Raw genomic sequence first — 20,195 nt, 5'->3', positions numbered from 1 at the left:
CCCCCCAATCTGTACAACAGCAAGCTATAAGCCACAGCAGCAACACACAGCCAGTGTATCTCCAGATGCAGAGACTGGGGTTTAACATTTGATATTGATGTTACCGTGCGGACGATGAGGAAGATGGTTTGCTGATTGTTTGATTGCTTGTAAAATAACAGAGCGCATAAATTAATGTTCAACATACAACATGACTGACTGCTCAGATTACTGTCAGTGACATATTATTATATGTTATATTATTAGATCAGTGCTGATGCATTTTAATGTAGTTAGTCTAATTTGAATCGTAGTTTAATCCAAATATATTGATCATATTTATATGTTATTGATGTAAAATATGAATTTTCAAAGTTAAGACTGGTGTCATCATGTAAATGTAGTCGACATAAAACGACAACATCTCGCTCTGAAATGTAGTGGAGTAAAAGAAAAAGAAAACTTTGTGCGCCTCATTTCCATGAAACTCATTGCTTTGCGTGCTCTCTATCACAAAGAAGGGAGATGGTCTAAATTTTCACCACTGTTCACTCACAGTACAATTTCAGATTGTTTTTTCAATGCCAAGAATCTGAACATGGGCTGAACACTAGGTCAGATTATTAATTCAGATTTCTCAAAATCTCGTCCGCTCATAAACAAATAAACAAAGCTCATGTGTGGGGAAAAACTGGCACCGGAGGGAAAACTATACTGCAGTTGGAGATTAGACCATCAAGCGTTCATGGTGCCACGCTTGTGATCTCTTTAGATTGGATGAGAGAGATGGCGCGCCCTCCCGCTGTTTGTTGTGGTCTGTCATCACGGTGCCCTGGATGCTCCGCTACACAAGCCGCTACTGCTGCTACAATAGGATTAGTGCAGGGAGCTCGGCAGAAGCAATGCATTGAGCTCGTGTCAGACACACACCCATGGACCCACAGGCATCTACAGATATGGGCATATATACACATGCAGACACACTGATTTGCTCCAGTGAAACTGCTTCATACAAACAAGGGTAATTAGCTTAAACAGGAGGATTAGTGGCTTTTAGAAAACAATGTGTTTTGGTACGACACATGCAGATCCGATCCTCTCTGGGATGAACCGTTTTTCCTCAATTAACACTGTCAGTTGTTGCTGTAAACTCGGAATTGTTTTTGAGCCAAACTTATACTTAAAATTGCTCAGATGGCAGCGTGACGTAAAGATAATTAGATTTGTGAACGCTTTGATATCTGCAAAAAACTGGCCTGCCTCCTCACAGCTTGACTATCACTGTGCTGGAGATTGTTGGCTTCTGCAGCAGAGGGGAGGTCTGATTGGTCTGGCAAGTGAACAAACTCTAATCAAACCGACTTGTAGTGGTTGTTGGCTGCGAGGACGCAAATCATGACTGATCACGGCCAGGCTGACATTACTGTAGATCTGAGTGGCAGATGGAGAAAGCAGTGAATGGTCCCGTAAATGAGACCAGAGATGTGTTAAAGAGAGTGCTGCTTCGCTTTCTAACGAACGCTCTAAGAAGAGCTGAAAGTCGAGGGGCTTTTGAAATGTACACATCACATCAGAGCCTGGCTGTACATTGTGTGTGTGTGTGTGTGTGTGTGTGTGGTCTGTGGTTGCTGCCCTACCCAGTGCCATGAACCCACTGAGCACCGCTGACTGAGGACCCAGAGCTTTTTGTTGAATGATAAGAGCGTGAAGAAGGAAAGTATGCGCCTGCAGCTGTATAAACATTTCTACAGTTAAGGTTTGGACTGCAGTGACTAAATCAGAGTTTTGCCACATGACATAAATTTCCTCCCCGAGTACTACGGGATTGTGGTTACTGAATAAATGAGTGTGAAGCTCTGCTGTCAGATCTCACGCTGATCCTCTGACAGCTCCCCCAGCTCGGGGATGTCCTCGACTTATCGTGCTGTGTGGTGTGAATCTGGTCAGCAGAGAGGCTGCTTTTCTCCTGCAGAAGAAGTTAATTGGATCTCGATGTATCTGATCTCCGTCTGGGATTGCATCACCGGAGATTAATAGCTTGTGATGTATAACAGCTTAGGCGATTACTGCTTCTCTTCATCCTCATTTATTCAGGGGTCGTGTGTCTTTTCTCTCCTCCTCTAAATTCCTCTCCTTCACTTCTTACTCCTTGTCAGAAGAAAATTGAAATATTAAACTTAAACAACAACATCATTCAACTCCCTTTGATTCTCTCTTAATTGTTTGTCACAGCTACATGTTGTACCTCTGGGCGCAGTGGTCAGAGTGAATGTAAAAGGTTTGTCATCAGAGAGTGGCTGAACTGTGAACTGTATTGATCTGTGAGTCAGACCCAAGGGAGGAAATATTGCTTGTGGCTGATTGGATTATCTTTCAAAACAAATTTGCTGAAAATCACTCACCAATGTGGTTTCACATTGGAACAGAAATGATCAGTTCATAGGCATATTCAACTCTGACCTCATGAAGCTGTAATCATCTATAATTAGCCCCTTTTGACAGCAGCTTTAGCCGCTCTGTGTGACAGAGAACTGATGAAACCCTAAGGCTGAGAGCACAAACTGCCACTGAAACCTGATATGTGTGGCAGCCATGTGGGAGCCTTTCATGTCACCTGTCATTAGCTGTGAACGCTAATGTCACCCCGCCAATGGTAATAGCACTGCAGTGTTTACAGTAAGAGACCACAGCAGCGGTTTTGCATATTGTAGCCAATTAAATACAAATGACGTGGCCTTGATGCTGCAGTACACTGTTTTCCAAAGCATCCGCCATTGCCTCCCAATCATCCTCTTCACATCTTGTGTGGTGCAAGTGTTTGGAGCTCTCGTTGTTAGCGTAGTCAAGGACACTGCAGATTTCAGATTTTTTAAGCTGCAGATCAATACATCTAATAATAATTCCACAAGACACAACAGAATTCATATCACCTCTTTCACATGTGTTTGCTTATTATTTGTCTTTTGAGACAGAATTCCCATCAAGATATCTCCTGAATATTCTACATATTGCATTATTACTGATAAATTAGCTAATAATCTTTCTTTTTATTTCTATGTTTTTTTTTCCTAAAATGTGTTGTATGGAGGAAAGCTGCACTTCATTTTGCAATTCCATATTGTAATACGATACAGCACTGCACTATGAGAATATAAAGCCCGACTTTGAACCCTGAAGGCAATGCTTTCCATCAGCTGCTGATCAAATATCAGATGGCAGAGTTTCCTTGTATACACACAGAAGTGCACTTTAATAATGGTCAGAACTGATGCATGATGACCAGACAGACTACCAGGAAGCTCTTGCATTAAAATAAAGTACGGGCGAGACACAGCTCTCACTCCAGTTATATAATGACCGGATTGCTCATAGCGGCAGTCCTAGTACTGCCACCTTCTGCTTCCCCTTTTTAAAGATGGGAACTACCACCCTCGTCCACCCTGACCTCCAGACAACATTGAAGAGGTGTGTCAGCCAAGACAACCCAATAATGTCCAGAGCCTTCAGCGTGTCAGGGCGAATCTCATCCACACCTGGTGCCTTCTGGCTGAGGAGCTCAGAGACCTCTGCCAGAGACATGAGTGAGGCTTCCATCAAGTCTGTCATTAGAAGGACCTCAGACTGCCGTCGTGACAGGCAACGTCAACCTTCTGACTACAGCTCGAGGCCACTGCCTCCACAGTGGAGTAACATGGTCTGCTCAGAGACCATGACACCAGACAGCTCCTTAAGGAAGCATGAGAAATTCTCCTGGAGGTGGGAGTTAAAGACTTTGTGGACTGAGGCTTCAGCCAGGTGATCACAGCTCACCCTCGCTACATGTTTGGGTTTAAAAGGTCTGGCAGTCTCCGCCACCATCTGATCCAGTGCATTAGCAGTGATCAGCTGACAGCTCTGCTTCTCTCGTCACATGAGTGTCCAAGAAATACGGCCACAGATGTGATACGACCAATCGTCGACCTAAGGTGTTCTGCTGTACCTGGTGTTTGTTATGGCCAATCCATGACTAGCAGAGAGGATCGATAACAAAGCACCAAAAATCCCCCGACAGACCTACACAGTCTCTCGGTGTTATCCTTTTACAGGATCCACGTAGAGACTCAAAGAAGGCCGGATACTTTGAAGTGCTCTTCGGTGCACAGGAACAGAAAACAGTCAGGGCCTTCCCCTCGGCGCCACGGAGTCGCGAGTATCCCCCGACGCAACTCGTGAGTATCCCCTCACCCACCCGGCGTCTGTCACACTGGGCAGTTCTGGAAAAGGATTGTCCTTTGCTCGTTGCCTTGATTACACAACACTCGACCCCGACCGCTACAAGTGGCAGGCCCACAGTGCGGCCCGTCACATGTCCAGTTTTTTTCTGTGCATGACCGGGCCCCATAGGGCAAGGCCAGTGCACCAGTACATATATCATGTTGACAAATGTCAACATACTGTATGTACACAAATAAACCCAGATAAAGTTAGAAGCATATGATTAGAACGGGGTAGAACCTTGACCTTTTGGCTAAACATGATAACCTTTACAAGTAGGTCGCAACAGTTTCCTTGTCCTTCTAATCAGTCAGTCAGAGTTTAATCGTATTATTCTTTACAGTAGCTCCCCATTGTCTACTGTGCACAGTTGTCTGGTGTGCTGCCAGTTATTGTCTTTTCTCCCTCAGTTAATAATTACGTTAGACGAGGGGTTTTGCACCATGTGTGTGGGTCTGATAAAGACAGGAAGGAGGGAAGGCAGCTCAGGTCTTGATAAGATGCCAGATAATTGGTCAAATAATCACCACTCCAAGAATGCCTAAACAGTCCCAGACTACAATGGGATGGGAAATGGATAATGGATCAATCATTTGTTTATCATCATGTTTATCACCTGAAGTGTTTACACTGTTATAAAGCTCTGGATCGCCTCTAGTCAAAGTGTTTTTTAAGTCCAGAAAATCTTGTTTTTCAGATGTCTGAGTCTCCTAATGGAAGGAGCTCTTCATGGTAACGAGGAGGGAGACGTTCTCTTTGTTGTCAACCATATAAACTGCTCCCAGAACTGCTGATGTGCAAAGCATTAAAGTGTCAAAACTTCTTTATGAGAAAAGGCAATTTACCTGGTCATACCTTGACTGAGGAGGGTGGTCGTGTCAGCTGGCTCAACCTGAGGAGAGAAGAAGAGTTTTAGAAATTAAGGACAAAAACTGTTAGGAAGTTCTTTTTTTTTTTTTTTAAACAGCATTTTCCTAATTTTACTCATCCCTGCTTTCTCTCTGTGTCTTAACTTCATCCCTATCTGCTTCTGTGATACTCCAGGCTGCAGCGCTCGGCCCGCCCTGACCCACACTGGATCTGTACTGTCAAGGTACACAGGCAGTGGCAGATGAGACAGTTCAGCTCTCACACATCACAAAGTGTAAATGTGGACTGGGTTAATGCGTGGGGAGGCAACACGCACTGAACCCGAGCTATTAATGGCAACCCTGCAGCCAAAAAAAGCTAACAACCTAGAAATAATAAAGCACTCTTTAAGGCTGAAAATAGACAAGCGCGCTCCAGTGAGTAACTCGTTCAGCTCCGCGCCTTTTATAAATAGAGCTGAGTATCTGAGGACACACTGAAAGGAGGAAAAAAAAAAAAAAAAAAAAGCTGCAAAACGCTCTGTAGAGTCAGGGAGAATTTATAAATTGGGGGCTTTATAACGTGAATGGAGTCTATATATATATATATCACAGTCGTGGAACAACCCTACAAAGTTGTGGATGTTGTCATCTTTCTTGGTCCCCGGGGTGCTGTTTGCAGCTCGTTACATAAGCGCTGCTGCTGTTTAAGTTCATTTGAATGTTTAGTACAGATGTGTGCAGTTCTGCAGAAGCTTTAGGACTATGTGAGGTATGCAACAGTATGTTTGCTGTGTACATATACCTGGATGTAATCCAAGAAGCTGGTGAATGATTAACTCATTTATAGGTGAGGCACACAGGCAAAGGTGGTCGTGAACTAGTCAAGTTTCTAATATCACACATCACAATCAATATGTGAAGGAAGTTTGGTATCACACTCTCTTTATTACCATTTACTGACGACTTTTTAATGACTTATTAGCGTTTATAACTGCAGTTTTGTTGGCTTATCATAAAGTGTTTATTATAATGAATATGAATGACTCTATGGAACATTATTACATGACATATTAATGATTGATAGAGCTGTGAGTTACAGTTTGTATTGCCTTTCTATAAGTTGACTTATCAGAACGTAGATGCTGTGGCAAGTAGTGGTATAATCTCTAAAACTCCCAAGCCGACCTCTACACATCTCTGTTAATCATATCTGTGAAAAAGGACACACAGGAATGGCCGTGCAGTGACTTTAAGTATGTCTGTTTCATATCTGAACTTTTTTTTTTTTAACTCCATCTGCTGCTCCATTAGCTTTGCCCTAGAGCATGTGGTGTGAAAGTCAAGGGGTTGTGGTTAGATATAGTTTGAGTGAACATGTGCCATCTGCCCACACTGTGCAATAATGAGGTCAAATAGCTTGAACCACATATTGGACCACAAACTATTATCTATTGCTGGCACGGCGACAAGAGCATGACTTTTCTTTTAGTCATTGTTTTGCATTTCTTCCTTTCCCCCCCTAGAATAGACTCAACAGAAGCCACTGACTGGTGGCAGCCATGGATGTGTGCCTTTGCAAAGAGTCCTTTAAATCTTCATGTTAACATTACACTGAGGAAATATCAACACCTTGGTTGTTAACTTGTCCCTGGGATTATAAAATGCAAAAAATCCTAAAGTTTGGGGTTGAACGTAAATTCCACAAATGTTGCCTGATGGAAGTTCTTTCTACCAAATCTCCCTCATCTCTCTTTATGTGGGGGTTTTGGCGTGGGAACGACAACCAACTCCACAGGGTGAAGAAAAAGTGACTGCAGATAGACGTCAGACATCAGACTGCCATCCTGCCTAAAAATGTCCCTCATCTTCAACAGGAAGGAAGTCATTTCTGAGAGCGCTGGCACCAGGGGAGCAAGTCAGCGTGATAAAAAAGTAGGAAAAAATAGTCTGAAAGAAACAAGAAGTCATGTCTCACATTCTGAAAGAGGATGAGTTTGTTTTAGCCTTTTAAGGCCATGACCAGCGGCCAGGCCCTCTGTGTTCACGTCTTGGTGTTTGAAAGAGGAAAATATGAAGGCACAAATAAGAGGGGCGGTAGCTGGTAAAAGTCTAAGTAAGCACACTTTAACAAATTGATGGCTAGAACAGCTTGTGTCAGCTCTGGAGCACTTTTAGCTGACTGGGACTTTCTACTGGCTCGAGGGCCTCTCTGAGTCTTGCAGGGTTGGCACCATTGTTGGCATCGTTGGGCAGCTTGTCTTTGACACGCGTCACACCCCAGCATCAGGCTAAAAGAGCAGAGAGTGTCTGACCTCTTTGGTCTATATGGCACTGCATGGCAACATTACAGCTGCTTCTCGTGGTGGTGTGTTTGGACTCAGAGAGTTAGTGGAGGACAACTCAAGCACGTTTTAAATATTTAAAGAATGGATGACTAAAAAATAAATGAAATAATGACGAGTTATTGAAACAATGTCTGAGTCACTTACTGTTTCTCTGCCTTCTCTCTGTCATCCAGGAAAAACAGCGCAGTGGCCAGGAAAAACATGCCCCCCAGGACGATGATAAAGGGACAGAGCATGAGGGCATAGCCCAAACTGAGGAACCGCCACAGTGCTGAGGTTGCGTAGCTCTCCTGAAGGGCGTCGGAGATCTGCACCCAGGCACGCAAGCACAAATACACAATGACAAACACACACACACACACACACACAGTCAAACACACACACACACACACAGTCAGAGGAGAAAAAGTTTTATTAGCACTAATCATCCAGCAAAAGTTCTTAAAATATCCTGTCATGCTCTGACACACAACAAGATGCTACGGTGGTTACACACTCACAATAAGCACTTTATCAGAGTGAGTCCTGCATGTTTCATCATAGCAACAGATAAAAGCGAGGCACGGCGTGATGGAAGATGCTCTTTTTTTTGTTTTAAAGCGTGGCGGGATTTCATAGCTAATAGCTCATATTGCTGTTGAAGGCTTAAGTAACACTGTCTCTCATGCGTGGTGCTGAGGAAAACAACAGCTGGAGAACAGTGGGTGTGATGTGATCATTTCTGCCTCCCTGTACCACTCAAAAGGCAGCTCTCAAACAAGCATAGATCACCGCACTGATGGAGAGGAGGCTGCTTTTAGCAGATTGTGTGGAGGTATGAACAGCAGGAGCGAGAAAGGGGGGGGTCGCTTCACGTCTGTGAGTGAGTGAGAGTCTGAGCGGCCATAGGTCACCCTGGCTGAAGCACATTGATTATATGTTAGCATCAGCAGAATGGGATTCTTTACGGGGAGAGGTGGAGAACTGCTGACAGGAGGATGTCGGAGGGAGTGTTCATATGTGCATGTGTAAGGTGCGTAAATATCGTGAGGAGTGCGTGATAAAATCTGGTGTACGTCCAGCAGCTATGTATGTGTGTATGTGTTTGTGTGTGTGTGTGTGTGTGTGTGTGTGTGTGTGTGTGTGTGGCCAGTGCAGAGTGTATTTCATCAGGTACAGTAAATTGCCTGCAGCTTGCACAGTACAGCTTAGCTAAAAATACATAGCAAACTGCTGCAAGTCTAATTATCGAGCAGGAAGGCATTTCTTGGGAGATTGCTGAGAGATTGTTCCAGGCGTTCCCCCTGCCACCCACTCCGCCTGTGGCCATGTCCTACCCATGCAGTATAGGAGGAGTCCATTATGTGTCTGTTGGGGGATTCTCGTGCGACAACGGCCGCAGTCTACGTGCTGATAGAGCAGGATGTTGACTCAAGCTCAGGAGAATTCCAAATGTACTGAAGCACTTTTTGGTTAACAATAGGGAATGGCCATTGTGTGGCACGCGGGCACCGATATCTGCAGGCCCTTCCCGCTAACAAAGCAACTACGGTGTACTGGTAGCACCGCATTGGTTTGTAGAGTTGAGTACATCATCTGCAGGTCTGTTTGGTGCACAACCCAACTGTGAACCGAAACGACTGACTCACTCGCTTTCTCCTGTGGTTGCTAAGCAATGACCACCGGTCTGTTTTTCTTGAGATTCTCCACTTTGCTCATTCACAGGATTTGTGCCAGTCTGCATGTGTGACTCTGTATCAGCCCGCGCTCACAGTGTGCGTCACAACGAGTCTGTCACACTCGTGTGCTAAACCTCAGGTTCAGGAACTGAGGCAGTTTGTGGAGGAGTGAGAAAGCCCCCGGACATGTAGTATGTAACTCAGAGGAGAGTCGTGACCCTGGAGGCCGGATGGAGTGGGACTGGGGTGACTGGCTCACTGTGGGGCCATGTCTGGGTAATGCTGGCTGGCAGTGTCTGTGTGTGTTTGTCTGGAGGCAGCATTATTCTGACATTTGGAGCTTGGGCTGTGGAATATTGTTGCAGTATCACCAGAACAACGGTCTTGTACAGTAGCCTGCCTTTTCCACAAATGCTGTAAGGTTGAAATTGGTGCTGCAGCTGATCATTATTTTATCCATCAACTAATCTGTTGGTCATTTGATCAGTTTATTTGGTTATTTGCTTTATTAAATATCAGAAAATAGTGAAAAAACGGCCATGAAAAGACATGTGTGCCCAAGGTGACTCTTCAAATGTTTGTTTTTTTTGTCCAACTTACATCCAGAAACCACAGATATTAAATTTACTATGATTTCAAGCTGAGAAAAGCAGCAAATCCTCACGTCTGAGGAAGTCCATCCATCAAATGTGTGGCATATTTGCTCAGTGAATAAATAACTAAAACTTCAGTTTTCAGAATTGCTGATTCCTTTTTTGTAGCTTGATTAATTGTTTAATCACTAATTGAAACATTTAAATCAGCAGAATTAAAGTGATTCCGACAGTTTTTCAAAGCTGTGTATCTCTAAATGTGTCAATAGGAAGTTTATCATACAGATGACACTGGGTTTAATTCGATCTGCAGAAACAATACAGCACCAGCCTTTGAGCCTGATTCCAAGAATTTGGATTTTTGTTTTTTTTCCTGTTCCAGTTTTTGTTGTTCAGTCTTTTGGAGAACATGTCAGCACTTGGAGATAACATACAGATCCCTTTATCTGGCTTTGACAACAGTTTAACATTTCCATTTAGAGGAAAAAAAAAAACAAAAAACAAAAACGGGACACTTTCAATGCAGCTCGACAGACAGCTGCGTCTGTTGCCAGCCTGTCAGGCCCCGACAGAGGAGCTCGAGGATCAGTTTGATTCGCTAATCAAAGACTTTTACTGCCTTTGTCAACGTGACCCAGACTGTGAGCCAGAGGCATGACAGTAAAACTCAGTGTACACACATTACACTGAGGCAGTCTCAGCAATCAACTGGCACCAAAATTGCATCATAAAAACTGATATAAAAATATAAAACATGAGGATATTATGTGTGTGTGTGTGTGTGTGTGTGTGTTACCTAGGCAAAAACCTTTCCCTTCTTCCTGTATGCTCAGTTATGGCGTAAAGTGTTTAGCTCCATCGAGTTACTATTTAACTTCAGAAATGTTCATTCTCTAGTTGGAACAAGAAGAATGCAGCTGAGGTGAATCCTGTTTCACACTCCATTGAATAGCAAGCGGCACTTGTTTTCTGGCCTTCCTGGATGCTATTCTCTGTGTATGCGTGCAGTTTGGAGGGTTGGAGGGTGGAGGTGGGCGGGGGCTGACTGTGACCTTGAGAGGCCTAGTGTCCCAGTAAGCCCCTCATCTCCTAACCAATCAAATACAGTAACTGCGGCCCCTCCTGGGAACCATGAGATTTACTAGAAAACGCCACTGACAGCCTGAAGAGCGGTGGTGAAATCACAACTCTGTTCATCAGGCCTCCTGAGACGTGTGCTAAAAGCTCCTCTTGTACCTCACTTTGCACTGGCCCACTTAAAGCAAGAGCTGAACTGGTGTCTGAATGCATCGTGAGTGTGTGTGTGTGAATATGGTGCTCACAGATATGCTGAAGCGGTAAGTTGTAGCTGCGATTTATGACTTGAGTTAAATCTTTAATAAATATATTCCCCTTCCCGCCCTGATCAACCAAACATAGCTGCTTCTGGGAGACTCTTACCAGGCCTATCAGGTACGGACTTCCTGCGTCACCCAGCAGATGTGAGGTGAAGCTCTGAAAGGCGACTGCTGTTGCTCTCCGAGTGGGAATAACGACAAACTGCAGAAGGAGACAGAGGGTGAAACATACATGACATTGTGTAGAAGACACAGAGGTAGAAGGAGTCAGTAAAACAACTCCTGCAGTCGTCAGTACACAGAGCCCACCTCTTTGGATCAGGAAGACCTGTCTGTCACAATAAACCAAAAAATGATCTGTCTCTTGGCTCTCTCAACATCCTGTTTTCACTTTTAAACACCAAAAAAGACACACGAGATGGGGGGGGGGGCTCCTCTCCATTTCTTTTCCTGAGTGGTATATGAATCAGTCTCAGGCAGTCATCATCAGCTCCACCCAAACTGCAGCCTTCAAAGTCCACAGTGTCCACTCACACATTTCACAACTCCAAACCATTTCTAATTGGATCACTGCCCAGTGGTAATTTGTTTCTAGCAGGACTTCCCAGTGACCAAGTGAACAAGTACAAGTTCTCAGTACTTACCATTAAAATATCTGCTGTTATTGCCCAGTTCAGGAAAAGCAGCGTCTCTCCTATAAAGATGCAAACCTAAATAAAGAAGAAGAAATTGTACATTTTAGTGTTGCTGATTAAGATCATCCAATTTCTGCAGCACAAAAGACTGGTAACCCCGGACCAGAAGCCAAAAGAGGAGGTTGCAGATATTGCTCCCATGTGTGGGAATCCATGCTGAATAAAAGTGCTTTGGCTGCGGTGGTTTAAAAACATGTTATTATGCTGTGGCCCAATTATATGTGGATGTGCAGGCCTTCATTTTGGTCCCACTGAGCCGAGTATGTAGCCTTAGAGCTGGAAAACAGCATGGGATGATAAGGATTGTTTATTCTTTTTAAGGCTGCATCTTCAGTGTGGAAACATTATAACACTTCCTACATTTAGAGCCAGCTGCAGGATCTGAGTTTATGTCCTACTTGCGACTGGGTGGAGCAGAGAATGCAAACTTAAAATAACATAGTGGAGTTGACATACTTTATGTACATGCAGGCTACTGTATGTACACAGGCTGGAAGCAGCTGCTGTCGCTATGTGGCTACTTTCTCAAGAACAGACCCAGAGGGTTTTGGTTGCAGAGGAATCCTGTGTATCTGTATCGACTGGGTTCGTCTGACACAGTTTAACACGGCTGGTTGATGTGTGTCTCCTGCTTGGGAATAACCCTTCTGCCAGTGTGCCAGACCTACAGTGCAGCGCAGAGGGGCTACAGAAGGAGCCTGACGGCAGAGACGTAGACCGGTCTGTTCTGAGAGCTGCGAACCAGACACCGTGACCGACATGTTGGCTCTTAGAAGACAGAAGCCCCAGCCTCTCCCTCAGATTAGCCTCGTGTTGACGAGACAACAGCTGCGAGGGGTCAGTCGTCCCCAACAGAGCAGCACCGACCGTTACAACCACGTCACACCTTATAATATAACACATCTGTCAGCTCTTTGCCATGAAACCTGAGTTGATCACTTACAACTGCTGCTGTACAGTAAGATGATTTAATATTGTACAGTAGAGTAGTCTGAGAAGAGGTGAAGTTACGTGTGAAGTTAGGGGCTGTCACGGTTAAAAGACTATCATTTTCACACGTTTTCACATAACAAAATGTTTTATTCTTGGACGCTAATCTGAGAGAAAATCCTGGGTAAGATCTAGAACATTTGACAGTGTCAATCATCTGCATTTTTTCTTTGCAACCTGTACAAAGAAAGAAACCAGGTGTCACTTGACTCCATCAGCAAATGGTGAAGCCCGTTTCTATAAAATTGAGTTGTAATTAATATGGATTCTTCCACACCTGAGGTCTATAGTAATTGGCTGAGCGAACACTTGATAAACATGAGCCTTTGACTTCATGGAAGCTTATATATAAAATTAATTTGTTTAATCAAAATCTTTATTTATATCTGTAATTATTTGTCACTTACTTTGTGTAGCAGCTGCTGAATGACTCTAGTATATCATTACATCATAAACACATCTCACATACACTGTAAAAGAAATCCTGCACTGATCCAGCAGTGAAAAGTCACAGGCCAAACTTGCCAATGTGAACCAAGGTCACACATTTAGGATATGGAAGCCTGTTTGTTATGTTCCCTGACACGCATAGGAAATATTTTCCATCTTTCCCAGCTTTCCATCATCGGGCCGAGTTGTTGAGAGTCAGTTCCGATTCCTTTGTCTCTGATAAGAGTGAGAAGTTTGGGCTTGGTGAGTCCAGCCGCTCAGACTGCATTGTTTTCAGGGCAGTGATTGTAAAGTCGCGCCCTTTCCTGCTTCACAAGCCAATCAGACTCACGCAAGCTCTCTGTGAATTTGCCCCTGAGACTCTGATCTTGTGGCCAAAACCTCAGCTACCTGCAGCAGCTCCCGAAGCCATCTCAATCTAACCTGCAATTCAACTATTCATTAAGAGTGACACCCACTCACTGCCTCTGGGCCTGAAAGGAGCTGGCATCCTGATTCAAACATTAACGCCACCCCGGTGAGCTTTTAAAAAGCTTTCTCTTGTTAGATCAGTTACCAGACTATCCCTTTTAATTCTCAGTCCCTCAGGCTAATCCATAATTTACATACTAATATCACTCTTTGTCAGGGAGACATTTCTCACTGAAGACCTGTTGACTCTTGGAAATAAAGTCAAAATTGGACTTAATCACAACTCCCTCCATGGTTTGAAAAAGAGGCAGCTTCCTCCTGCAGACGCAACACATACACACAACAGTTACAGGAAATGGGCCTTACATAAGCTCCTACGATGCTCTTCTTTGCCACCACAAAGATGAGGCAGATGAAGATGGCCGAGCCCAGCATGCTGACAGCACATACGAGCGGGTCAGCTCGCTCAGTCTTCTGGCGACAGAGGCGTGTGGTGGCCGCCCCGATGACCACGCCTAACAGCCCGGTCACACAGGTGATCGCCCCGAAGATTATGCTGGAAAGGAGGGAAATAAGTTATTTCATTATATATCATGTAACTTTTTATGATATACAACCACATGGATGAATTTTGGCAGCATAGCATTGCTAACTATAAATGGTGCAACACTGAAAAACCTCCAAAATAAATAAAGCCATACAAAATGGCATAGAGCCACCAAAACCCAGTCCGTCCAGCTCTTTACATGTGGTACACCAAGTATGCCGGTATCTTTCTCTTTTACAGGTTTCAGATTGCACAAGTCAAACAGAAGCAGCAGTGACTTCAAAGCCGGTGCTTCATGTTTAGTCATTAGCCTCTCACCTGTCTGTGCTACTGCAGATCTCTTTTGTACAGGGCTCTGCCGTCTTCTGCACCACCTGGGCTCGGGCCAGGTACAGAGGGATCCACATACCAAACGCACCCGTGGCAAAAGAAACAGCCGCCGACGCCAGGGAGGAGAACACGTAGCTCCGGCTAGCCGTGAAGAAACACACGCACACACACAAAATCAAAAAGGTGATTATATTGGCTTACAGAAGACAAAAAATAAACATGCCACTGTTATCTGTAACACAATCTCAAACATGTCACCTGCCCGTGGTTTCTCTTTGTAAAACAAATAAAGGACTTGGGAGATTAACACTATCTCAAATCTGACAAATCTGATGCCAAATAGGTAAACCGAAATGGTACACAGCTAAGGCTGATTTTAAAATAGCAAATGACAAAAATAACACGCTCTTTAAAGGGGCTATTTGTGAGTGAGAACGTAGTTCCTTGCAGGAAGCCGGTGGTGGTGATTTTCGCTTGACAAGACCTTTGAAGATCGTTATGTTTTACAAGACCAGCGGTTATAATGCATCCTCTGAGCAGCGCTAAGTCTTCAGGACGGACTGGAGGCTACAGTGAGTCGCTATCGGAAAATGAGGCGCTGCTAGCTGGTTAGCATGCTAACTTCAGTCGAAGAAAAGATGTGATAGAGACGAGAATTAAAATTGGTGATGGTTTCCACTAGAGACAGCTGTTGGTGAGTGAAGGAATAAAGTTTGATGCTGGAGTTACAACATTTCTTCTAGACTGGTAAAAAAACAGCTGCTAATGCTTAAAAATAGCTCCTTTAACGCTTTTCATGCTTCCATAGGTGGTGAATGTAGGAGACTGTATTGCGTAAAGGAATGAATATGTGGCTGCTCACCTAAAATAGCATCAATAAATCTGCACGGCTACACATAGAGTTAATAACATTTTTAAGGAAACGTAGCCCACTGGTGCTATAGTAACACAGGCCTGCAGTGTCAGGGATGCAAAGCTGCCTTCACAGTTCAGCAGCGCTGCAGAAGGTGGTGAGTGAAAGATACTTATTCATCTGTCCTCTGTTGACATTTCCATGCCTCTAATAGTTACTATAGGCTAACCACGAGTGAATGCATGAAGTGTGTATGTTTGGCCACTATACTGATCACAGATCAGGTAAGATGACAGGTAAGATGTGTATCCCCTGAAGCTGAGCGCAGGTCTTACTTCTTGGCGAGAGCCTTCATGTCACAGAACCAGGAGGTGCGGGTCTTGATGCGTCCTCCCATCTGGTCAGCGCTGCCTCTCTTGGGCTCGGGCACGAAGACCAGGATCAGAGTTCCTGCAGTGATCCCTAAAACCGGGGACACCTAGTGGGACAGGAAAGATGTACGAGGCTTCAGATGGTGCTGACACATACTGGATATTCATATTGGGGCAGACTTGGGAGTGGTTTGGAGGGGGGCCGATGTGAAATGCCGGACAAAGAGCGGTGTGTTTACAATCTGAATGGACGGCCACTGTGTTTGCGGATATGTCTGACATCCTATACAAGCCCTCTGGAGCTGAGAACATTCCCCCTGCTTACTCTGCTGGCACCGTGTGTGTGTGTGTGTGTGTGTGTGTGTGTTTATATGTGTGGGCGTGTCTAGGTGTATAAGCATACAAGACTCAAAAAGAGTTTTCTGTCCTTGTGAGCTCCGCACCAAGGTGAAAACCTCTTAAGTGCCCATCTGCTAATATGTTTAGTATCAGCTTTTCTTTTATGGGTTGGGAGGTAGCATGTTTGTGCATGTGTGCGTCTGTGTGGGGGCAGACCAAGACAAAAGGCAGGATGGGATGTGTGGGAGAGGGTTTGTTTGAGTTATACAAATTGCTCACAGAAAAAAAAACAAAACAAACAATTTCAACTGTCTGGGGAAATTCATCATATTATATTATTTTGTAGCTTATAAAAACCCATCCATATGCATAAGCTCTGTGGTGCTGTGAAAGCTGGTTGTGTGTAGGTGTGTGTGTATGTTTATGTGTGTTTTTCATTTAGGGAGTAATAATGAGTCTGACGTGGCTCATAACGCGGCCGATAACGCGGCTCAACACAGCGGTTATGGTCTCAGAGGTGCGAGGAACACTGATGGTTTCCTTCCCTACGCCGCGTCTTCCCGCCACTCGTCTCCTGCTTGTGTCGAGCAACTTAATTGGATCGACATCTACATCAGACACTTATAATGTGCTTTCAGAGGGAGGCAGAAGACAGAGCTCGTCGCACTGAAGAGGAAAATACATATTAGCTTGAAGTCCCTTCTTAATTATTCAACGTGACACTGGGAGTCTGTGACTTTTGACCTTGACTCCCACAAGGCCCATTAGATACGTCCTGTATGGATGGTTGGCAATCAAACAAATTAGCTACTGCCCTCTCCTGCTCCTCACTTCTGTGCATCTCCTTCTTATCGTCCACATGTTCAGGAAGGTGTCTGGAACACGTAGGGCAAAAACAAGCGGAAGCGCCGCAGTGTTTTTTCCTTAAAGCAGGATACTGCTGCACAGACCTTGTTTCATGTCTTGGTATGTGTTTTCCTCCGCATGCCACACTGGTGATTAATTGGCTTCGAGATTGTTTTATTGGAATGTCATTGTGGCTGCTTTGGAACAAACTGCCCCGCTCTTTGTTTTTTTTTTTATTTAATGTTCCACCAAGGCAAGAAGAAATGTACTTCCTGTTTCCTATAAGCCGACAAACTGTCATTTTCAGGAATCTCCTCCATCCCCACACGCTGAGAAAATGTTTAATGTCTTCCTTTTAAATGTCACTTGGTTCATAAGAAGAGTCAGGTCATAATACGCTGTAAGGTTTTTAAAAGCTGACCCTGAAGTCAGCGGTTCGTGGGGAGTCCTGTTAGAGCTTTCATTGGTCCTCTCCATTATTAGTGGTATGTCTTGTAGAGCTTTTCACCTCTAGAATGTTTTGTCTCAAGTACTCAGTAGAGCCCCAATAAAAAAAGTGCTAGGACAACAGTGATTTATGCTCCTGATTTAACACCTTTGTCTGCTTGTAAGTACACAGTCAGTGTGCTACTGCAAAAAACAGGTTTTTCTCTGGAAGCAATACCCCATGAAGGTGGGACAGCTCAGTACATTTCTACAGATTAATTTCTCTTGAGAGCTGAGATTAGCCTTTAATTAGAAGAGAGCCAGCCTAATGGTCTTGGTCTTCACCTTCGGGGCATTTTGCAAGCCAGTAAATAGTAACAAATGAGTCCTTGTGCCAGGTGAAACTAAGACCCCGCTCTCCTCCACGACAAAACTTAGAGCTTTCTGTAACACACCTTGTTATTTCTTAAAAATCATTGGTTTAAAATTTGACCCAGTGTGGGGTCAATATTACATTACTGGGTTAACTTGACCTTTTACCAATGGGTTGTTTTGACCCAGGGTTGGTGTTATTTGTAGATAACGGCCATCGTTTCCCCTTCCATTGTCCTCCTTTGTTACCATAGTGAGCTGCTGGTTATTGCTCTGTGGTTGCTCCTGTACTTTTTTTAAATGTAACATAAGGACACATTTGCTTGACCAATCCCAATCCAAAGGAACCTGTAAAAGTATCTGGAACATGCATTTAGTTCGGCATCCTGAGCATGGCCAAAACCCCTTGTAACTTCTCCCCAGTGCGTGTGGAGAAAAATGAAAATAAAAGCAGGAAGCATGACGGACTGACAAAGGCTAAACATTACGCCGTCGCCATGTCTCATTAAGTTCCAACAGTGAAAAAGTCACTAACCACAGGTTAAAGAAGAACTGACGCCTTGTTATTTCACTGAGGCATTGATCCCTCTTCATGACCTCCATGTGTAAAATGTAATGAAAGATAAATGTGTTTACAGTGACCAGAAAGAAAATGCTAACATCAGCCTCTATGTTTAATAGAAATACACTCTCCTGCAGAGCTGAACTACCGCAACATTTTAGTTTGAACATAATGAAGATAATGAGGGAATCTAATGTTTAAAAGTTTTAGAAACATTTTCGGAAAGGTTTGTGCAGAGCGCTGCTGGAGGCTGAGCTGATGATGCTGTGGATGTCTGTGTGAGTTGTTCACCCTTCAGCTCTCTCTCCTCTGTCACCTCCCTGCAATGTCAGGGCCTGAACCGCCTGTTCAGCCATGCATGTCCCCCGGTGCTTCTTCCACCGCTCACCCCAGTGACCCCAGCTCCGCGACAGGCTCCCCTGCAGGAAGTGCTCTTCATCTGTCTTTGTGTGCATGTTTGGGGTGTGCGGTGCTAGTGAATGATGATGATGATGATGATGATGCTTACCCGCAGTGCCCAGTGCCAGTCTCCTGCAGCCTCCTTCGCACTGGAGCCCAGGATGTAACCCAACCCACTGCAGAGAAACACAAAACATCATATATATTAGTCTGAACCAGTTTATATATGCTGTATATGAGTCAGTGTCCCGATTAAGCCGTTGTTCGTTTCCATCACTTAAGCTTACGCCTACATCGCGCACATCCTGTTTGCGGTCTGATTAAAGCTGCGTTGAGTGTTTGGGTACTTGACATGGAGAGCTTGTGACAGTGTCACTGATCAAAGCACCGGTAGCAGCTCGGCTAGGTGGTCTATTTGTGGATGTGTGATTTGTGCATGTATAGTCACAAAACGCAGGTGCAAAGTTACAGCCCGTGAGCCGACAGAGCGCAGCACCAACACGGCTGTTTGGCCGAAGGCTGCGTGTTGTCACAGTGTAATTCGATTTCACAGCGTTTAAGCTGCGTTAAAGGGTGTGTTTTGTGTCACAAAAGGAAATGGCAGTAAAATGCTTTGAGGGAAATGTTGCTAGATCATATCAGATCAGATAAAAGAGCCCCCTATGTTGTGATAAGCCTCTGCTGCTCGATCGCATCAGCGTTTACAGGACAAAAGGATTTAAATGGTAAACTGAAGGTATGAGCGGCAGAGGTGCATCAACTAAGAGTCAAGTATGTGCACATTATCTTCAAAAGAGTAATGCATTAGTAAATAAAGAACTGGTTATTCATTGATATTTGTCAGTGATTGTCATGGCCTCCAGTAAAGCCAGTTCTGGAGAAGGGCCCTACTTTCTAGGCTTCCACACAGAGGTCGCTGAATGTTCGATGAGTTATTTGGAAGCCAGTGAGCAGATCTCAACACTACTGAACCTGATGGAAGATTTATTTATTTTTTTTTTTTGTGAGCACGATGACTTAGATAAAATGAATTGTCAGATTTCAAATAGACGTTTGAATTAATCACAAAGGTGTCCGGCCCGATTCCATTGGACTAAATAAGAGCAAAATTAAGACTGTTCCTACCACTAGACACCAGTCTGAAATATTTAAAATATCTTTTCATTTGGAAAAAAGTTCATCCCTCCAATAGATTCTGCTGGTCCGGACTGAAGCACTGACGCTGCTTTGGGGGACAACACCTTATTAGCACGCTTTATGTTGATTTTGCCGTTAATTTGTCACAGTGCAGCTTCTTCCAGCAGCTTGTTCAGCCTCCTCACTGTAATTAGTCAGTGAAAGTCAATCAGACTTGCTGATTTTCTTCGAGCTCTTTGAACCTGTTTGTCTGCCTGTGCAGAGCCTCTGGCCACGAGATGCAGGATCTGCTCTCCATTAGAAAAGCAGACTGGAGCAGCAGATTGACGATCAATGTAACTGATGGGACTTTAGAGTGACTTCTTATCAGCACTGACCGCTAAAGGGCCAAAAACCTGTTTCACTGGTTTTACACTCATGCATCTACACACTCAGAGCGATGAGGGAAAC

General features: G+C 44.3%; 1 protein-coding gene across 2 annotated transcripts in view; it reads right to left on the bottom strand.

The window, feature by feature from the left end:
• Positions 1 to 20,195, bottom strand: part of spns2 (SPNS lysolipid transporter 2, sphingosine-1-phosphate) — a 63,959-nt gene that overhangs the window by 3,771 nt on the left and 39,993 nt on the right. Inside the window, exons 5-12 of one of the 2 annotated variants that reach the window (XM_023418251.2) lie at positions 18,718 to 18,784; positions 15,629 to 15,771; positions 14,429 to 14,581; positions 13,930 to 14,119; positions 11,662 to 11,727; positions 11,121 to 11,219; positions 7,574 to 7,737; positions 5,089 to 5,125 (exon numbers count right to left, since the gene is read on the bottom strand). In XM_023418251.2, the coding sequence (XP_023274019.1) occupies positions 5,089 to 5,125; positions 7,574 to 7,737; positions 11,121 to 11,219; positions 11,662 to 11,727; positions 13,930 to 14,119; positions 14,429 to 14,581; positions 15,629 to 15,771; positions 18,718 to 18,784 (919 nt within the window). Of the gene's footprint in view, positions 1 to 5,078; positions 5,126 to 7,573; positions 7,738 to 11,120; positions 11,220 to 11,661; positions 11,728 to 13,929; positions 14,120 to 14,428; positions 14,582 to 15,628; positions 15,772 to 18,717; positions 18,785 to 20,195 lie in introns of both variants that reach the window. The other variant, XM_023418252.2, reaches the window with a different exon arrangement.

Source organism: Seriola lalandi, unplaced genomic scaffold (assembly GCF_002814215.2).
Source record: "Seriola lalandi dorsalis isolate HSWRI2012SDOR001 ecotype SW California unplaced genomic scaffold, Sedor1 jcf7180002054581, whole genome shotgun sequence".
NCBI lineage: Eukaryota > Metazoa > Chordata > Actinopteri > Carangiformes > Carangidae > Seriola > Seriola lalandi.
This window is presented reverse-complemented; position numbering and strand designations above follow the sequence as displayed.